Source organism: Acinonyx jubatus, chromosome B4 (genome assembly GCF_027475565.1).
Source record: "Acinonyx jubatus isolate Ajub_Pintada_27869175 chromosome B4, VMU_Ajub_asm_v1.0, whole genome shotgun sequence".
NCBI classification, from domain to species: domain Eukaryota; kingdom Metazoa; phylum Chordata; class Mammalia; order Carnivora; family Felidae; genus Acinonyx; species Acinonyx jubatus.
This window is the reverse complement of record NC_069387.1, coordinates 123,894,772-123,916,749: the sequence shown is the minus strand read 5'-3', so window position 1 is coordinate 123,916,749 and position 21,978 is coordinate 123,894,772. Positions and strand designations below refer to the sequence as shown.

Sequence of the window (21,978 nt, the reverse complement as noted above, 5' to 3'; positions counted from 1 at the left end):
TGCCTTTGCTACTTACCGCCTCTCTAAGCCTGTTCTATTTTCCACAAAAGGGGAAAGGTGCCACCTGTAATAAACCTCCTGTGAGGATCGAGTGAGTTAATGCAGGAAAAGCGCTAGGCTTAATACTTGGTGCTTTGTAAACAGTAAATGATAGCTGCTGTTATTATTTTGTTAACAACCTATGTAAAATGTTTGGCACTGAAACGTTGTTCCCCCTTCCCTCAGCTCCCAAAGTCAGTACTTACATTCAAACTTAATGTTTCGCAAATTTTCTGGAAGGTCATGGAGAGCCACTTTTAGCCACTCATCCAGCTGCTTGGCAAACTTTCGGATCACCTGAGTTAAGCTAGAAAGAGAAATGACCCATTTTAAGTGCCGCGGTGTGTTGCCTCGTCCTCCCGATAGGCCCGGACAGGGTTTGGTTTCCCCTGGTGGTGTTCTGGCTGCACCAGTGTCACTGGGAGCAGTAACCTCAGGGGCAGGACCGGTGGCCCAAGCCCCACCGAGCACTGGTGGGTCTGAGCAGGGCATGCACAGTGCCCACGGTGGCCACCAGGGGACGTGGTACCTGGACTCTGAGCAAGATGGTGCAGACAGGGGGCCATGAGCCTGGGAACAGTGTTTTGCAGACAGTCTTGCCCAAGCGTTGGCCCACCCAGCCCAGCTCTGGCTGCCCCAGCCTCTGGCCACTCGGCAGGAACTGGGAAGCAACAGCCTGTCTTTGCACTGACAAACATCCCTGACCTTGAAACCATATCTGATGTGGAGAGCCCACGGCTGTTTGGGGGAAGGGGGTAAAGGGTGAAGGGACAGCAGGTTGCAGCATGAGATGAGAATCTGGGAGACCTTGTGCACCACTTTCAGGCTCTCACTGTGAACACAATGGGCTGGGTCACGCATTGTCCATGGAGTCCTCCTCTGGCATGGCCGCCACGGGGACCTCAGAGCCCGTGTTGAGCGTCCACACCATCCTCGCCCCCCGGCAACACTGCCTACCTTGCTCTCACGGTGTCCCATGGACTCTCCTGTCAGACCCTGATCACCAACTTCCTCCCAAGGCAGTCCCCCCAGGCTTCTCACTCTTTAACTCTGCACTTCTTCACCAACCTTCTCCAAGACCCTCCCACCCACCTGCACACCCTCCACCAGCTGTGGGCACCACTCCCACGTTGCAGGGAGCACAGCAGCAAAGGGAGAACTTTCCAGCATTCCACCACAACACAGCTCTCCTCCGCGGCCACTCTGACAGAATCAAGGGCCAACTCCGTGTCATCCCCTCCTGCCTCCTCAGGAAGCCCACATCCCTAACCGCCCCTTCTCCAGGATATCCTACCTCTTCCTTTCACCACGCATGTCCCTCTTTAAAAATAAACCCTCTTAGAAATGGAAGGAAAACTTCCAAACTCTTTCTACGAAGCCAGCATTACCTTGATCCCAAAACCAGACAGAGGCCCCACTGAAGAGAAGAACTATAGACCAATTTCCCTGATGAACATAGATGCAAAAATCCTCAACAAGATATTAGCCAACCAGATCCAACAATACATTAAAAAAATTATTCACCGCGACCAAGTGGGATTTATCCCTGGGATACAGGGCTGGTTCAATATCTGCAAAACAATCAATGTGATTCATCACATCAATAAAAGAAAAGACAAGAACCACACGATCCTCTCAGTAGATGCAGAGAAAGCATCTGACAAAATACAGCATCCTTTCTTGATAAAAACCCTCAAGAAAGTAGGGATAGAAGGATCATACCTCGAGATCACAAAAGCCATATGTGAAACACCCAACACTAATTTCATCCTCAATGGGGAAAAACTGAGAGCTTTCCCCCTAAGGTCAGGAAAAAGACTGGGATGTCCGCTCTCGCCACTGTTATTCAACATAGTATTGGAAGTCTTAGCCCCTGCAATCAGACAACACAAAGAAATGAAAGGCATCCAAATCAGCCAGGAGGAGGTCAAACTTCCACTCTTTACAGATGACATGATACTCTATATGGAAAACCCAAAAGATTCCACCAAAAAACTGCTAGAACTGATTCATGAATTCAGCAAAGTTGCAGGATATAAAATCAATGCACAGAAATCTGTTGCATTCCTATACACCAATAATGAAGCAACAGAAAGAGAAATCAAGGAATTGATCACATTTACAACTGCACCATAAAATACCTAGCAATAAATCTAACCAAAGAGGTGAAAAATCTATACACTGAAAACTATAGAAAGCTTATGAAATAAATTGAAGAAGACACAAAATGGAAAAAGATTCCATGCTCCTGGATAGGAAGAACAAATATTGTTAAAATGTCAATACTACCCAAAGCAATCTACATATTCAATGCAATGCCTATCAAAATAACACCAGCGTTCTTCACAGAGCTAGAACAAATAATCCTAAAATTTGTAAGGAACCAGAAAAGACCCCGAGTAGCCAAAGCGATCTTGAAAAAGAAAACCAAAGCAGGAAGCATCACAATCCCAGACTTCAAGCTGTATTGCAAAGCTGTAATCATCAAGACAGTATGGTACTGGTACAAAAACAGACACTCAGATCAATGGAACAGAATAGAGAACCCAGAAATGGACCCACAAACGTGTGGCCAACTAATCTTTGACAAAGCAGGAAAGAATATCCAATGGAATAAAGACAATCTCTTCAGCAAGTGGTGCTGGGAAAACTGGACAGCGACAGGCAGAAAAATGAACCTGGACCACTTTCTTACACCATTCACAAAAATAAACTCAAAATGGATGAAAGACCTAAATGTAAGACAAGAAGCCATCAAAATCCTTGAGGAGAAAGCAGGCAAAAACCTCTTTGACCTTGGCTGCAGCAAGTTCTTACTCAACACATCTCTGGAGGCAAGGGAAACAAAAGCAAAAATGAACTATTGGGACCTCATCAAAATAAAAAGCTTCTGCATAGCGAAGGAAACAATCAGCAAAACTCAAAGGCAACTGACAGAATGGGAGAAGATATTTGCAAATTACATATCAGATAAAGGGTTAGCATCCAAAATCTACAAAGAATTTATCAAACTCAACATCCAAAAAACAAATAATCCAGTGAAGAAATAGGCAAAAGACACGAATAGACACTTCTCCAAAGAAGACATCCAGATGGCCAACCAACACGTGAAACATCAGGGAAATACAAATCAAAACCACACTGAGATACCACCTTACACCTGTCAGAATGGCTAACATTAACAACTCAGGCAACAACAGATGTTGACAAGGATGAGGAGAAAGAGGATCTTTTTTGCATCGTTGGTGGGAATGCAAGCTGGTGCAGCCACTCTGGAAAACAGCATGGAGGTTCCTCAAAAAACTAAAAATAGAACTATCCTATGACCCAGCAATTGCACTACTAGGCATTTATCCAAGGGATACAGGGGTGCTGTTTCAAAGGGACACATGCACCCCCATGTTTATAGCAGCACTATCAAAAATAGCCAAAGTATGGAAAGAGCCCAAATGTCCATCAATGGATGAATGGATAAAAAACATGTCGTATATATATACAATGGAGTTACAATGGAATATTACTCGGCAATCAAAAAGAATGAAATCTTGCCATTTGCAACTATGTGGATGGAACTGGAGGGTATTATGCTAAGTGAAATTAGTCAGAGAAAGACAAAAATCATATGACTTCACTCATATGAGGACTTTAAGAGACAAAACAGATGAACATAAGGGAAGGGAAACAAAAATAATATAAAAACCGGGAGGGGGACAAAACAAAAAGAGACTCATAAATATGGAGAACAAACTGAGGGTTGCTGGAGGGGTTGTGGGAAGGGGAATGGGCTAAGTGGGTAAGGGGCATTAAGAAATCTACTCCTGAAATCGTTGTTGCACTATATGCTAACTAACTTGGATGTAAATTATAAACAAACAAACAAACCCTCTTATTTCTCTGCACTCTTTCTTCAAGGTACCACCCTCTGTCCTCCACTTCACACACATCCTTCTTCAGGAAGCCCATGGCTTCAGTCACCATCTATACTCACTCTTGCAGTTCCAGAGCAGAGGTCTCCAGAACTCCAGACCAACCACACACAGGTCCCCTCCATTTAGCATCCCAAAGGCACATCGACCTCAACACGTCCAAACTGAACTCCTCACTTCTCTGTCAGACTGGTTTCTTTTCTTACGTTCTCTATTTCATTGGGAACTCCACTTTTCATAAAGTTTTTGTTTGACTTTTTTATTATGAAAACATTTTAAATATACCCCAAGATAGAATAGTATAATAAACCTCCAAGAATCTGTGACCCAGCTTCCATAACTAGCAACGTTTTTCCAGTTCAATTTATCACATGCCATGCTTGCTTGTCTGGAATGCTTTGAGCAAATTCAAGATGTATGATTTCAAAAAGTTCGTGTGTGTTTCTAACATGCCCTTATATATGCATGTATGTATGCACTGCCACATTTAAAACCACCATGCCATTAGTGTACCTGACACGATGAACAGCAATTCCTATTAGCTAAAGCCCAGTTGGTACGCAAATTTCTCTATTTCTCTCAGAGATATCTTTTAGTCTCTTTGAATCAGGATCCAAATATGGTCTACACACTGCACAAAAACATTGCCTTGTTCTATTTCCAAAGACTTTTTAAAAATTCTGTTTCATGGCATTGGTTTGTTAGCAACATCATGCTATTTGTTCCCTGTCATGTCCCACACTCTGATTTGGTTCATGTCTTCCTTATAGTGCCATTTAACACGTTCATCTATCCTGCATACTTCTTATAGACTGGCAGTTAGGTCTAAAGAGGTGATCAAATTAAGTTACATTTTTTTTTAAGACACGAAAACTTTGTTGGTGGCCCTGTGCCACCCACTGCATTACACCATGAGACTTAAAATGGCTGGTTGTTCCTCTTTTAGTGTATCTAGTTTTGAGACTTAAATAGTCTCTCTTCCTATCACCACATACTACAGGTTTCATCTCCAAGTTGCCTCTCAACCTCATCCAGTTTTCCCCTTTTCTCTCTACTTCCAGCTATCCTCCTCTCTCACCTGGGCCACTACAGCAGCTTCTACAAGTAAGTACAAGAGCCTACCCTGCTCTGCTCACCTTCCCACCTCAACCCCACATTGTGAGAGGGATTTCTCTAAAACACTTGCAATTTTGATCTGTTTCACCTTCTGGTTAAACACCCTTCCCCTGCCCCCCAATGCTTTCACATTCTTTGTTTGTTTGTTTGTTTTTTCAAGAGTGTGAGCAGGGGAGGGGCACAGAGAGAGGAGGAGAGGAGGAGAGGGGGAGAGAGAGAATCCCAAGCAGGGTCTGAACCAGCAGTGGAGAGTCCAATGTGGGGCTCAAACTCATGACCTGAGCTGAAATCAAGAGTCTGACACTTAACCGATTGAGCCACCCAGGTGCCCCTCACATTATTCTTAGGATAAAAACCAAAATCCTCACCATGATCCCCAAAGACCAGCCTCATCTTAAATTTTCTCTCTTCATCTACATTTCGGCCCCACTTGCCTCCACCCTGTTCTTTCCCATCTCAGAGCCTTTGACCTGGGCATCTTTCCATCCAAGAGCATCCAACCCTTCCTTGCCTACTCAACTCCTCCTCAGGTGTCACATCCACAGGAAAACCTTCTCTGAAGCCCCCTAGACTAGACTGGAATCTCTGGTTTTTCCCCTTGAAGGACCTTGTAGTTGTGACATTTGGTAACTATGCACTAATTTGTGTGATTATCTGGTTAATATCCATCTTTCCCACTAGACTGCATGCTCCAATACAGACGGCAGGGACTGTGCCTATTTTGCTTATCACTGTATGTTCAGCCATTAGCATAGCACCTGACACCAAGTGGGCATATAAGGAATGTTTGTTAAATGAAATGAATGAGTGAATAGCCCCCAATCCCTAGCTGGGCAGACCTTCAACATATTCCCCACAGGACCCTATCCACACTGTCCCCACCTTTATTTCTCTGACTGCAGCTCCTCCCACTCCATCCCACCCCATCTCACCAGCTTACTCAGTTCCTACAGCACCAGTGCCCTTTCTGTTTCTTCAGGTCCTTGACAACCTCACCAGGGCCTTTGCATCTGCTGTTCCCTCAACCTGGAAATCTCCTGCCCCAGATTGCAGCCTGTTCCCTCCCTCCCCTAACAACTTCACAGGTTGGTTCAGTATTGACCACAGGATTTGAAACTGCCAGTCTCCCCACACTCCCAGCTCTACCAACTATTTCAACACTCTTGAGCCTGCCATGTGTTTTGATAAGAGTAGTTGGCTCCTGGGATGAACACCGAGTATGGAAAGGCAAGGACAGAGCAGGGGGAGATCTGCTTGAAGGTTATTGCAACAATCCAGGCAAGAGAGTGGCCTGGATGAGGGGTGGTAACCATGGAAATAATGCAATATAGTCAGATTAAAATATTTTGAAGGCAGAGCCAACCAGGATGCCCTGGTGAGTGGATGCGGGTGTATGAGGAAAGACTGTTGCCAAGGATGTCTTCATGAAAGAAAAATGGTATATTCACCCCCTGTGCCTAGCAGAGTGCCTGATACCCAGGAGGCACTTAATAAATTCTGAATACTGAGTGAACCAAAAGTACTGCACATGTAATAAAGCCAAAGTTCAAAACCACCATCAGTGATGAGCACACTGGATCCAACTTCTACGTGAGAAGACTTCCCAGAACATTTGGCCACTCTTGACAGAGGTCAAACTTTAGCTAAGTGTCTGGAGTGATCATCCTATCGCTGCCGGACCATCAAGGAGGGTGGCTTGCCATTCCCCGCCCACGGCACCTTTCCCAGAAGACATCACCTGCTGCTGGAGAAGAGGAGCCGCCCTTTGTGCGGTGCCGACTTCCCGTGTCCCCTTCTTCCATCTCGCTCCCCAGGCTGGCACTCCCAGGGTCGCCCTGCTCCTCTAGTGTCACACCTTCTCCTCCTCCCTTTTGTGCAGGTGGCTCCCACATCTATAACTCCAGCTTCGGCCCTGCTCCTGCATCTTAATTCCACACTTGTAACTCTCTGAATGACCTCCAGCCATGATGCTGGCACAACAGCAACAGTGCTAATGGCGGCTGCCTTGTAATGAGTGCAGTGTGCCAAGTGCTAAACCTTTCGCACATATTTCTTATTTAATCCTCACATCCACCCTACGAAGCAGGTACTATTGGTAGTCCCAGCAGAGAGGTGAGAAATCAAGGCTCAGAGAAGTTATTTTATTTGTCCAAGGAGATGCACCAAGTATGTGGACAAGCCAAGACTGAAGCCCAGATGTGTCTGGCTCCAAAGCTCTAGTATCTCAGTCTTCTCTCAGCTTCTCTGATATCTCATCTTCCCTGCCCGGTCCACCACCCCTAAACACACACACACACACACACACACACACACACACACACACGCACGCACGCACACACACACACGCACATGCGCTTTCTTACTTCTGCTAAACCAACCATTACCAACAACCACTATGCCAAGGTCACAAGAGGTGAAAAGTCCAAGTTTGAGAATGATCTACATTTCTTATAAATAAAGAACATATCAGGGTGTCTGGGTGGCTCAGCAGGTCAAGCATCCAACTTTCACTCGGGTCATGACCTCACAGCTCGTGAGTTCAAGCCCCACATCAGGCTCTGTGCCGACAGCTCGGAGCCTGGAGCCTGCTTCTGATTCTGTATCTCCCTCTCTCTGCCCCTTCCCTGCTTGCTTGCACACGCGCCTTCTCTCAAAAATAAATATACATTAAAAAAGCTGTAAAAAAAAAAAAAGAGCATATGGTTCATGGTTATCTCTATATTACCACTTGTCCACCTGAATTTCAATATGCTTTACTGATAGAAGGTAAGAGGTGGGTCTGAGCTCATCAGCTCGTGAGAACCTCTAGAGTCAATTCTCGTTTCTACTCTGGCCAAGCACAGGACTGGGCATATAGAACACACTCAAACAGGTTTCAGGGATGAATGCGTTCATAAAATTGTGAAAAATCGGCTGTCTGATGAAGTCTGGTCTTTTGAATAAGTTTTTTTCTTCTTGATTTAATGGGAAAGGCACTGGATTTATAAGTCAAAGGTCACTTTGGCAAGTTAACAACGTCCTTTTTTAAAAACTGGTCTCTCATGGGAGACTAGAAGCTCAGTCAGGGCAGGGAGTTTGTTTCTCTCTTTTAATGCAATGTTCCAGGACTCAGCAGAGTGTCCAGCATGTTGTAGTAATCAACAGACATTGTTTAATGAAGAATGAATAGTTGACTCATGGCTGTTTCATTTATTTGCAGGTGACTAACGCCATTTCAGTCACTAAAGTGACTAAAGTGATTTCAACTCTTAAGCTGAATTTTTACATCTATAAAAATAAGCCAATTACAGGGAAGGAGGCAAGGGTTAGCATTTCATTAGCACACCACAAAATGCTCTATAACAAACTACAGATGCCCTTCATGTATGTAACACCTATTAAACAGTGCCAGAAGTATGTGAAGCTCTCATATAACGGTGCATATACTTTTACTGACCCCCCAGGAGGTACCTTCTCATGATAAAATGAAGGTACACATTTTGTCACTATCTAGTTCACTTGAACAATGCACAAGAAAGAACAACTCAACGCTTATAGGGGTCTCCCTCCCTCCCTCTCTCTCTTTCCATATATATAATTTTTATAATCCTATCCATATTTTAAATTCAGATATATATGTGTATATCTGTGTATACACATGATTATAAAAATAATCCCAGTCTTAATTAAAACAGAACAAAAATGCAGAAAAGCACAAGACTAAAATTTGACTATAATCCCATTGGGAGGTAATCTTTGCTCCTATCTAGGTATGTGTCTGTTCCACCTACAATGTGGAAAATTGGAAAAAGCAACACTCCCACCATAATAAGAGAAAGCCAGATAATCCACAAAATCCTAACTTTTCTTGAACCCACCAGACAACTGAGGTCACAACCACCTAGCCTGGAAGGCACAGAAAGACAGGCACCTCCAAAGAGAGAAGTACTTAGGAACTGGTTCATCTGTTCTGAGGGAGGAAAGCAGGATCTCTAGGTAAAAATAATTCAATTCAGTTTTTAAGACAAATTGCTAAGGGCCAAGTGTGAACTAGCATGACAGTAAAGAACTCTGGGAGCCACAGATGCAAAGGAAGTTTACACCTATTCACAAGATCTTCCCCACAGGCCTCACCAGGTGCTCGTGAGGAATCCTGGAGAATGAAGGAAGCATATCTCCAAGATGCCTGCTTGGAGGAGGGGAGCAACCATGGCTGCAGGGAGAGCGTGAAGTCCTAGCCAGCCAGCAGTCTCTCCCCTATGGAACAAAAGCCTCATGTGGCCAGCAGGAGGATGGAAACACTGTTGACTGTGGACGTAGAAAGAGACCCAATGCAGGTGGGGGAAGTAAAAAGAAAAAGCTCTCTAACCTTGGTAGAAACCATCATGGGCTCAGACTATTAGAGATTCATATCTGGGGCAGGATAGGATCATGGAGAATGCCTGACTCTGAGAGCCAGCAACACAGAGCCTGCTGGGGACTAAACCAGGACAGCAGGGAAACCCCCACACCTCCATACCAGCCCCAAACAGGCCAATAAGTGTAAGAGAGGTACACAAGGAGGGCCTAAAGCTGAGGATGAGAACCCATCCCACCAACAAACTTTCAACCTAAGCACAGGGTACCGCAGAAGAATCTGGTAGTCCACTGAAGGTAACCCATAGCAACAACAAAACCCAAACCCAATCAACGCCTAAATAAGCTGACTCAACTCCCTACATCAAGAGCTAGGAGAGGAAGAGGCGTATCTATTTCCAGACATAAATACTATTTACTTCAGTCTTTACTCTTCTAACTACTGTTTGGAAGTCAATGAAAAATTATAGGACACACAGAAAATTAAGAAAAAGAATCGACTATGACTGAATGGATTTAAAAAAAAAAAAAAAGACCCATCCATACATTGCCTATAAAAGACTCACTTCAGACCTAAAGATACACACAGACTGAAAGTGAAGGGATACAAAAAGATATTCCATGCAAATGAGAGTGAAAAAAAAGAAAAAATAAAACAAAGTAGCAATACTTATATCAGACAAAGATTGTAACAGGAGACAAGCGCATTACATAATGATAAAGGTATCAATCCAAAAAGAAGATAAAACAATTGTAAATATCTATGCACTCAACACAGGAGCACCTAAATACAGAAAGCAAATATTAACTGACATAAAAGGAGAAATTGACAGTAGTAGGGGACTTCAACATCCCACTTTCATCAATGGGTAGATCATCCAGGCAGAAAATCAACAAGGATACAGTGGCTTTGAACAATACATTAGACAAGATGGACTTAACAGATATATTCAAAACATTTCATCTAAAAACAGCAGAACAAACCAATTTGACAATAAATTTCATATTAAAAAAATGCAAAAAAATAAAAATAAAAACAGCAGAACACACATTCTTTTCGAGTGCACATGGAACTTTCTCCAGGACAGATCACATGTTAGGCCACAAAACAAGTCTCAATAAATTTAATATTTAAATCATATTAAGCATATTTTCTGATCATAAAAGTATGAAACTAGAAATCAATTACAAGGAAAAAAACTGGAAAGAACACAAACACATGGAGGCTAAACAAAATGCTACCAAACAACCAATAGGTCAATGAAGAAATCAAAGAGGGAATTAGAAAAAAAACATGGAGACAAATGAAACTGAAAATACAATGGTCCAAAATCTGTGGGATGCAGCAAAAGCAGTTCTAAGAGGGAAGTTTATGGTGATATAGGCCTACCTCAAGAAACATCAACAAAAAATCTCAGACAATGTAACTTTATGCCTAAAGGAACTAGAAAAAGAACAGACAAAGCCCAAAGTGAGTAGAAGGAAGGAAGGAATAAAGGTCAGAGTTGAAATAAATGAAACAGAAACTTACAACACAATAGATCAATAAAACAAAGAGGTGCTTTTTTAAAAAGATAAACAAAAATGAGACACCTTTAGCCAGAGTCAGCAAGAAAAAAGAGGACTCAAGAAAATCAAAAATGAAAGAAGAAAAATAACAACTGACATCACAGAAAAACAAACGATTATCAGAAACTATTAAAAAAATTATACAACAACGAACTGGACAACCTAGAAGAAATGGATAAATTCCTAGAAACATACGATCGTCCCAAACTGGATCAGGAAGAAACAGAAAATCTGAACAGACTGATTACTAGTAATGAAGTTGATCAGTAATAAAACAGAAGTCCAAAGTCAGACAGCTTCACAGGTGAATTCTACCAGCGATTTAAAGAAAAATTAATACTTATTATTCTCAAACTATTCCAAAACATAGAAAAGAAAGGAGAGCTTCCAAATTTATTCTACAAGGCATTACCCTGATACCAAATCCAGACAGACACTACCAAAAAAGAAAACTACAGGCCAGCATCCCCGATGAATACAGATGTAAAAATCCTTAACAAAATATTAGCAAACTACATTCAACAATACATTAACAATCGTTCACCATGATCAAGTGGGATTTATTGCCAAGATGCAAAGGTGGTTCCGTATACACAAATCAATCAAAGTGACACATCACATTAACAAAAGGAAGGATAAAAGCGATATGAACATCTGAATAGATGCAGAAAAAGCATTTGAAAAATTCAATATCCATTCATGATAAAAAAAAAAACTCTCAACAAAGTGGGGTTTGGAGGAAACATACATCAACATAATAAAGGCCATAAATGACCAATCCACCGCTAACATCATACTCAATAGTGAAAAACTGAAAGCTTTTCCTCTAAGATCAAGAATAAGACAAGGATGTTCACTCTCACTTTTATTCAATAAAGTACAGGAAATCCTAGCCATAGCAATCAGATGGGAGAAAGAAATAAAAGACATCCAAATTGTGAAGTAGAAGTTAAACTGTCCCTATTTGCAGATGACATGATACTATGTATAGAAAACCCTAAAGATTCCACCATAAAACTATTAGAATAAATGAATTCAGTAATGAATTCAGTAATGAATTCAGTAATGAATTTGTGTTATAGGACACAAAATCAATATACAGAAATCTGTTGCATTTCTATACACTAATAATGAAGTAGCAGAAAAACAAACTAAGAAAACAATTCCATTTACAATTGCACAAAACAGAAATAAAATACCTAGGAATAAACTCGACCAAGGAAGTGAAAGACCTGTACTTTGAAAACTATAAAACAATAATGGAAGAAGCAGAACACAATATAAACAAATATAAAGAAACACATGCTCATGGGCTGGAAGAATTAATATTGTTAAAATGTCCACACTACCCAAAGCAATCTATAGATTGAATGCAATCTCTATCAAAATGCCAATAGTATTTTTCAGAGAACTTGAACAAATAATCCTAAAATTTGTGTGGAAACACAGAAGATCCCAAACAGCCAAAGCAATCTTGAGAAAGAAGAACAAAGCTGGAGGTACCACAATCCCGGATGTTAAAGTATACTACACAAAGCTAAAGTAATCAAAACAGTAAGGTACCAGCACAAAATAGACATATAGATCAATGGAACAGGAGGGAGAGTAAGAAATAAGCCCACACTCATATGGTCAATTTATCTATGACAAAGGAGGCAAGAATATACGATGGGCAAAAGACAGTTTTTTCAACAAATGGTGTTGGGAAAACAAGACAACTACATGCAAAAGAATGAAACTGGACCACTTTCTTACCACATACACAAAAATAAACTCAAAATGGATTGAAGACCTAAATATGAGACCTGAATTACTACTAAAAGAAAACCTAGGTAGTAAGCTCTTGGACATTCACCTTAGCAATACATTTATGGATATGTCTCCTCAGACAAGGGAAACAAAAGCAAAAATAAACTTTTGCACAGCAAAGGAAACCATCGACAAAACAAAAGGCAACTTACTTAATGGAGGAAGACATTTGCAAATGACATACCCAATAAGGGATCAATATCCAAAATATATGAAGAACATATACAACTCAACACCAAAAACCAGACAATCCGATTAAAAATAAGCAGACCTGAATAGACATTTTTCAAAGGAAATATACAGGTGGCAACAGATACAGGAAAAGATGTTCAACATCACTAATCATCAAGGAAACGCGAATCAAAACCACAATGAAATATTACCTCATACCAGTCCCAATGGCTAGTATCAAAAAAGTAAAAACTAAAAAGTGCTGGTGAAGATATGTAGCAAAGGGAACCCTCTGCACTGTTGGTGGGAGTATAAATTAATGCAACCACTGTGGAAAACAGTATGGAGATTCCACAGAAAATTACAAATAGAAATACCATACAATTCAGTAAAAAATTCCACTGCTGGGTGCTTACCCAAAATGAAAACACTAACTCTGTGTTCACTGCAGCATATTTACAATAGCCAAGGTATGGACGCAACCCAAGTGTCCATCAATAAATAAACAAATAAAGAAGATGTGGCATATATATACACAATGGAGTATTACTTAGCCATAAAAAAGAGTGAGATTTTGCCATTTGCAACAAAATGCATGACCCTAGAGAATATTATGTTAAGTGAAATAACACAGACAGTAAAAGACAAATACCGTATGATTTCACTTATACGTGGAATCTGAAAAAGAAAACAGACAAATAAAAAACCAGAAACAGAGTCATAAATACAGAGAACACACTGGTGGTCGCCAGAGGGGAGGGGCATGGGAAGGATAGGCAAAATAGGTGAAGGGAATTAACATGTACAAACTTCCAGTTACAAAGCAAGTAAGTCACAGGGGTGAAAAGTACAGCATTGGGAATATAGTCAATAATATCTTAAGAACATTGTATAGTGACAGGTGGTAACTACACTTACTGGGGTGAGTGCTGCATAATGTACAGAACTGCCCAGTCACTATGTCGGATGCCTGAAACTAATATAACATTGTATGTCAACCATAATCCAATAAATTGGAGTAATACATATTTTTAAATAAAATAATACAAATAAATGATACAAATAATACAAATTTTAAAAAGAAAATCCACTCTCAAGAGATAAAGGCATGAAGAGAACCTATCAAACAGGCAATTTATTTATTTATTTTTTATTTTATTTTTTTTAAATGGAACTGTAGTTGCCTTTTATTAAAACCATATGGTGTGTTGTTTTTAAGAGACTGGTTTTGCAGATCAGTTGGTTGTATACAACTATGGTGTCATTTCTCTTTCTGTACTGTAACTCATGTTTTAAATGAATTTGATGAATGAAATAATACCACTATTCTTGAAAAATATATTTTTTATTCTGTGTATAATTTTTCTAATGAAACTTTAAACCTTTGAAATGTGGTAGTATGTTTTCTGTAAGTGGAATTGCCTTTGTTACCAAATGAATAAGGACTGACCTAAGATCAGACTCTTGTTTTGGTCTGTGATGCATTTTAGTAGCCATTCTGAGCTTTTCATTGGCTCAGATCATATGTAAAATAAGGTTGTATTACACACACTAAAGACTCAGTTTGAAGATAAGGACTGAAAATAGATATAGGGTTGAGATCCTAAAAAGCCTGCTGAATTTAACTTGTTCAACCTTCAAACAGGCAATTTAAAATAACTATCATTGGGGCACCTGGGTGTCTCAGACAGCTGAGCGTCTGACTTCAGCTCAGGTCATGATCTCACGGTTCATGAGTTTGAGCCCCACGTCAGGCTCTCTGCTGTCAGCACAGAGCCCACTTCAGATCTGCTGTGACCCCTCTCTCTGTCCCTCCCCTGCTCTCTCTCTCTCTCTCAAAAATAAACACTAAAAATTTTTTTTAAATAAATACGATTGATATGTTAAAGGTTCCCATGGAAAGGATAAACAGTAAGTATGAACAGATGAGGAATTTCAGCAGAAACACAGAAATAATAAAAAGCCATCAAATGAAATGTTAGAAAATGAAAACAAAATATGGCAACAGAGGTGAAGAATGCCTTCAGCAATCTCATTAGCAAAGTCGACATATGCTAGAAAAAAATCAGTAAGCCTGAAGATAGGCCAATAAAAATGAATCTAACCAAAACACAAAATGAGTGAAAAAAGTTAAACAGAGCATCCAAGACAGTTGTGGGACAGTGTCAAATGGTCTGACATGCATGTAAGCTTAATCACATAAGGAGAAAAGGGAGAAAACACAGAGCAGAAGATAATGGCAGGGAGTTTTCCAACAATAATGAAACACATCAAAGCAAACAGATCCAAGAAGTTCAGAAAATCTCAAGCAGGGTTAACTAGACACATCATAATTAAACAGCTAAAACCAAAGGTAGAGAAAATCCTAAAGGCAGCCAGAGGAAAAAAGGCACATTGTATGCAAAGCAGAAAAGATGTACAAAGATAAACATGCAAGCCGGAAAATGAACGGTTGAAATCTTTAAAGTGCTGAACATAAAACCGAACAGAAAACTTTGAATCCAGGACACCATACCCACTGAAAGCATCTTTCAAAAATGAAAGAGAAATGATGACTTTTTCAGACCAACAAAAGCTGAGATGATTCATTAGCACCAGACCTGCAATACTAGAAATGTTTTAGACAACTCTTCAGGCAGGGGGATATTATAATCTCATCAAACTCAGAAACCAGGATTTTATACAAAGAAATGAGGCTCAGAAATCACTAGGATGACAGTAAATTTAAAAGACTGTCTTCTGAATCTTTAATCACTCCAAAGGTGAATTATCTAAAGCAAAAACAGTAACACCTGTGAGTGTAGAGCATCTACAAGACCAAAATGTGTGAAAGCAACGGCATAAAAAATGAGAGAATGAACTGGAGGTAGACTGCTGTGAGGTCCCTGCAGTCCATGAGGCGCAGTATGATACTACCTGAAGGTAGGCTGTGAATAACGAAGATCTACAAACCCACAGGCATCCACTAAAACAATTTTTAAAACAGATCTAAGAAACGGTCTGATTATGGAGATAAAACAGAATGATTTTTAAAAAATTAACCTAAAACTAGGCACAAAAACAGGGGAAAAAGGGATAAAAACGGAAGGAACCACTAGAAAACAACTAGCGAGGTGGAAAATTTTAATCAACCACGTCATTAATAACATTAAATGCAATTCACATTAAATATGAAGGCCTAGACATAGCAACTAAAACTGGGAATTGTCAGACCGGGTGAAGAAGCAGGAGCTCACACTATACGTTGGCTACGTGAGACCTACTCTAACTATGAAGACACAGAGTAACAGAGTGGGAAAAGGCATGCCATGCAAACACCGAGTGATAAGTGGTTATCAGGCGATGGCAGTGGGAATAAGAGGGGCATGAGAAAAGTTTTTAAAGTGATGAAATTGTTCTGTGTTTCGATCGTACAATTGACCCTTGAACTTGTGAACTAAGTGAACATACCTACATATGAATTGATTTTCAATAAATACAGTAAATTTATTTTCTCTTCCTTATGATTTTCCTTTTTTTTTAAAGTTTATTTATTTGAGAGACATAGAGATAGCACAAGTGGGGGGGAAGGGGCAGAGAGAGAGACAGAGAGAGAGAGCGAGCGAGAGAGAATCCCAAGCAGGCTCCATGCTGCCAGCACAGGCCCAATGCAGGGCTAAAACCCACAAAGCTGCGAGATCATGACCGGAGCCGAAACCAAGAGTTGGACACTTAGCCAACTGAGCCACCCAGGTGCCCATTCCTCATAATTTTCTTAACAGCATTTTCTTCTCTCTTACTCTATTGTAAGAATACAGTATGTAATACACAGAGCAGACAAAAATATGTTTAATCGCCTGTTTGTATTACTGGTAAGGCTTCTGGTCAACAGTACACTATTAGCACTTGGGCTTTGGAGGAGTCAAAAGTTATACGCAAATTTTTGACTGCACAGGGGTTTGGCACCTCTAGTCCCTGTGTTGTTCAAAGGTCAGCTGTATACACTAAAAATGGTGAATGTTACTATATATAAAGTATACTCCAAATAAACCTGAATTTCAAAAATAAAATGAAATAAACAGCTATAAACATATACATAACAATATAAAATGAAATGATAGAACTAAGAACAAAAGTATCTATTGTATCAGCAAATGTAATTGGGCTAGACCTTTTTAGTAAGAGAAAAGAATCTGATTGAACTATAAAATTCTAAATGGTTCTGCATATAAGCAAGTTATAAAGGTTAAATATAAAAAGATGGGCAAATGCATTTGGGACAGATGAAAACAAAGAGAAAATAGAGGTAATGATCTTAGTATCAGACAAGCTAAATTGTTGGCCAAAAAAAATTTCAATTAGACTTTATAATGCCAAGAATACAATTTACAATGAAGATGTTACAATTCATAATGAAGCTGTTGCTCACATTGAAGATAAAGCAGCTAGAAATATCAAGGCATCATATAACAGAGCATCAATATTCAAAAACAAAAATTATAGGAGATCCAAGGTGAAATAGGTTAGCACACATTAGTAGTAAGTCTTAAAACTTATTTACCTATCTTGATCCATAACAGTCTAAGTGGACAGCACTAAGACAAAGGAGAACTTAGTAACAACGTTGACCCAAATACATATATGTCAAAGTCTGTACTTTGAATGCAGTGTTTCTTCTTTCCAAGTGGCACAAAATTGACCATATATTAGACAACAAATAAAACCTCAAAAGAAGAAACAGTTCAGAAAACAATCCCTGCTCAGTAAAGGCTAAAATGAATAGCATAAGTAGAAGGTAATAGCTCCTAACAATTGGAAGTTTTAAAGTCCTCTTTTAAAGTTCTTAGGACATAGAGGAACTGCAATCCAAAGTTGCAAAATATCTAGAAAATAATGATGTTAAAATATTACATCTCGAAAACTATGGGATACAGGTAGGACAGTGCTCAAAGAAAGACCCAACCCTGAAATATCTATGTTATTAAACAAGAATGACAGAAAGTAAGTAAATCAGCATCTGTTTTTTTGTCAGTTATTTTTGGTCACTGATAAAACAACAAACTATGTAGTGGGCATTCAATAAAATATTTGTTGAATCCACAAAGAACAGAGTAAACTTAGGAAAGTAAAAGCAATGAGTTAAATAAAAGAAATCGATGTATTGGAAAAAAAGAAAGAGTAATAGCACCAATAAATATATCCAAGGGTATGTTCCTTGAAAAAAATAAGACAAAACAGGTAACTTAATCACAAAGTAGCAGCAGAAAGCACAACTCTACAACCTAAAACATAGTAACGCAGAAATAATCACAGACACAGAGGAAACTCAATGAGTCTATAGACTCACTTTGCCCAACCCCAAGCAAATAAATTTAAAGATCTAGAAGTGGACATTTTCTAGGAAGATATAATTTAACAAAACTTACCTCAGAGAAGATAGAAAATTGAAATTAACCAATTACTATAGAAAAAAAAAAAAGAAAAATTCAAAGATTTACTCCCACAAAACACTACACCCAGATGCCTTCAAAGGGGAATTAATTATGTGTGTCTCCAAGAGCAAATCATTTCAATGCTATTTAAAGTGTGTCAGAGCTTAGAGAAAAAAGGGGGTGGAGAGAAGCTTCCACATTTCTTTCACAAAGCAAGAAAAACATTGATACCAACAACTAATGAAGATCAAACACAAAAAGAAAATTGCAGACCAATCTCACTTTATGATTTTGATGCAGAGACTCTACGTAAAACATTAGCAAATAAAATCCTCTAGCCCATTAAAGAATATATACAGTGAGTAAGTGGAGTTTATTCTAGGAATGCAAGAATGGTTCAATATTAGGAGATGAGTAAAATAATAATTTCCATAGATGATGAAAACCATTGGATAATATTCAACAACGCTTCTTGATAAAATATTTAATGAATTTTAAAAAGATAGACATTCCTTAATAAGATAAAATATGTCAGTCTTAATCCAAAATCCCACATGATGTTTAATGAAGAAACATTACATGCATTTTCATTAAAGTTGAGAACTTCAACATGTTCTTGAGGTATAAGTCAATGTAACTAGACAAGAGAAATAAATGAGAGGTATAAAAATTAGAAAAACAGTGGTAAAATTGTCTGTATTTGTAGATGATAGGATTCTAAACATGGAAAGTCTAAGAGAACCTCAAAAAATAAATACAACAAGATAAGCTTGACATGGCCAGCTCAAAATAGAACACACAGATACCAGTAGCTTTCATATACACAACCCACCACCCATCAAGAGCTATGGAGGAAAAGAACACGTTCACACTAGCATCAAAAAGATAAACATCTAAGAATAAATTTTTAAAATGTGTAAAATTTATATGAAAAAACATCTGCAATACTCCTGCAGTCACAACATTAAAGATCAGGATAAATGTCAAGGCAAACTATGTTTCCCATTAGGAATTCTCAATATCATTAATATACACTTTTCCCTAAATTGATTTCTAAATGTAATGTAATCTCAATAAGAATACATGTATAAGTGCTATATATGTCTATATATTGAAATAGACAAACTGATGGCAAAGTAGTTCATACGGAAAAATAAGTGATAATAATAGGAAAATGGTTTTAAAAAGGAAAGTAAGTATGAGGAGCTAGTCCTACTAAATATTAAATATGTTTAAAAAGCACAAAACTAGGGGTGCCTGGGTGGCTCAGTCGGTTGGGCGCCCGACTTCGGCTCAGGTCATGATCTCGTGGTCCGTGAGTTTGAGCCCCGCATGGGGCTCTGGGCTGACAGCTCAGAGCCCGGAGCCTGTTTCGGATTCTGTGTCTCCCTCTCTCTCTGACCCTCCCCTGCTCATGCTCTGTCTCTGTCTCAAAAATAAATAAATGTTAAAAAAAAATTAAAAAAATAAAATAAAAGCACAAAACTTAAAACAGAGTGACCCTGGGATATGAATGTATAGAAATACCAATGGCATAGGATAGGAAGTCCAGAAATAGCCCTTAATACATACAGAATTTATTATGTAAAAAAAGAGACATCTCAAATCTATGAAGAAAAGATGGAATAATTAACATATGGTGTTGGGAGAACAGGATAGCTGCTGAGGAGAAAATAAAGCGACATTTCACATCCTAGACCAGGATGAATTCCAAACTGAACAAAAATTCAAAAGTACAAAATTAAACCATAAAGTTAGTGGGATAAACCATGGGAAAATTAGTTAATCACTGGAGTGGGGAGGACTTTAAAAACTATGACACAAAATCCAGAAGCCATAAAAACAAGGGTTGATACATATAACTACATTTCTGTGAGGCAAAGACCAAAGAATGACAACAAAATGAGAAAAAAATTGCAATTCTTAATACAGAAAAATGGTTACTACATCTAATAAATAAACAGCTCCTAAAAATCAATGAGAAAAAACATCAACCACCAAATAGAAAAATAATCAAAGGATAAGAACTGAGTTCAAATTGGTGCAGCCACTCTGGAAAACAGCATGGAGGTTCCTCAAAAAATTAAAAATAGAATTACTCTACAACCCAGCAACTATACTACTAGGAATTTATCCAAAGGATACAAAAATGCAGATTCGAAGGGGCATATGCACCCCAATGTTTATAGCAGTGCTATCAACAATAGCCAAATTATGGAAAGAGCCCAAGTGTCCACAGACTGAAGAAAGGATAAAAAAGATGTGGAATACTACTTGGCAACGAAAAAGAATGGAATCTTGCCATTTGCAACAATGTAGATGGAACTAGAGGGTATTACGCTAAGTGAAATAAGCCAGAGAAAGATATCACATGATTACATTCATATGTGGAATTTAAAAAACTCAACAGATGAACATAAGGGAAGGGAAGGAAAAAAAAGATAAAAACAGAGAGGGAGGCAAACCGTAAGAGACTCTTAAATAAAGACAACAAACTGAGGGTTGCTGGGGGGGGGGGGGGTGGGTTAAATGGGTGACAGGCATTAAGGAGGGCACTTCTGGGGATGAGCACAGGGTGTCATATGTAAGAAATGAATCACTGGGTTCTACTCCTGAAGCTAAGACTACACTGTATGCTAACTAACTTGAAAATAAAAATTAAAATTAAAAAACTGAGAGTTCATAGGAAAGAAAATAGAAATTGCTCTTAAAATACAAAGAGATACTCAATTTCACTCATAACAAGAGAAACGAGCATTACAACTTCACTGAGAAAAGTTTTAAGTCACATACCCTTTGAGCTAGAAATTCAGCCCTGTGGGAATTTATTCCTCACACACAGTTCACGTATTGGGATAAGTGGTGCCCTCCCCACCAAATGTGCACCCGGAACCTGTGAAGATGACATTTTTTTGCAGATGTGATTATTAGGGATCTTGAGATGAGCTCCTGGATTAACTGGGTGGGCCTTAAATATGATGACAAGTATCCTTATAAGAGGCACAGAGACAGACAGGGTGGGAATCAATGTGAAGACGGAGGCCGAGAATGGAGGGATGCATCTATAAGCCAAGGAACACCCAAGACTTCCAGCCACCACTAGAGGCTAGGAGAGAGGCATGGAGTAGATCTTCGCTCACAGTCCCTGGAAGGAACCACTCTTGCCTTGATTTCAGACTCCTGGCCTCCAAAACTGTGAGAGAATTCCTTACCGCTGTTTTAAGCCACCCAGTTTATGCGACTTTGCTGCCGCAGCCCCGGGAAGCTAACGCACTCCACCCAGAAAAAGAATGTCCTTCAAACATCATTCATCACGGTGTTAATCTGTAGTGAAACAAGACTGGAAACATGACGACAACTCACTGAATTCAGTACAGTGGAACAGTACGCAGGCATAAAAAAGAATAAAACCTCTTTACAGACTGATTTGAAATGTTCTCGAACAGTCCCAACAAGAAAGAGATGCCATTCAAAATCGGAGAGTTTATTTACAAGGGACAAGTCAAGCAGGTGTTGACAGGCATGTAGGAGCCCAGAAGGGAGACAGTTGCCATTGGAGACAGCAGCAAGCTCTCACCCACCCCATGTCTAAAGGAAAAACT

General features: G+C 39.4%; 1 protein-coding gene across 5 annotated transcripts in view; it reads right to left on the bottom strand.

The window, feature by feature from the left end:
- Positions 1-21,978, bottom strand: part of RFX4 (regulatory factor X4) — a 162,280-nt gene that overhangs the window by 46,961 nt on the left and 93,341 nt on the right. For all 5 annotated transcript variants that reach the window (XM_027070926.2, XM_053226685.1, XM_053226684.1 and 2 more), the window contains one exon: positions 246-346. In XM_027070926.2, the coding sequence (XP_026926727.1) occupies positions 246-346 (101 nt within the window). The remainder of the gene's footprint in view (positions 1-245; positions 347-21,978) is intronic.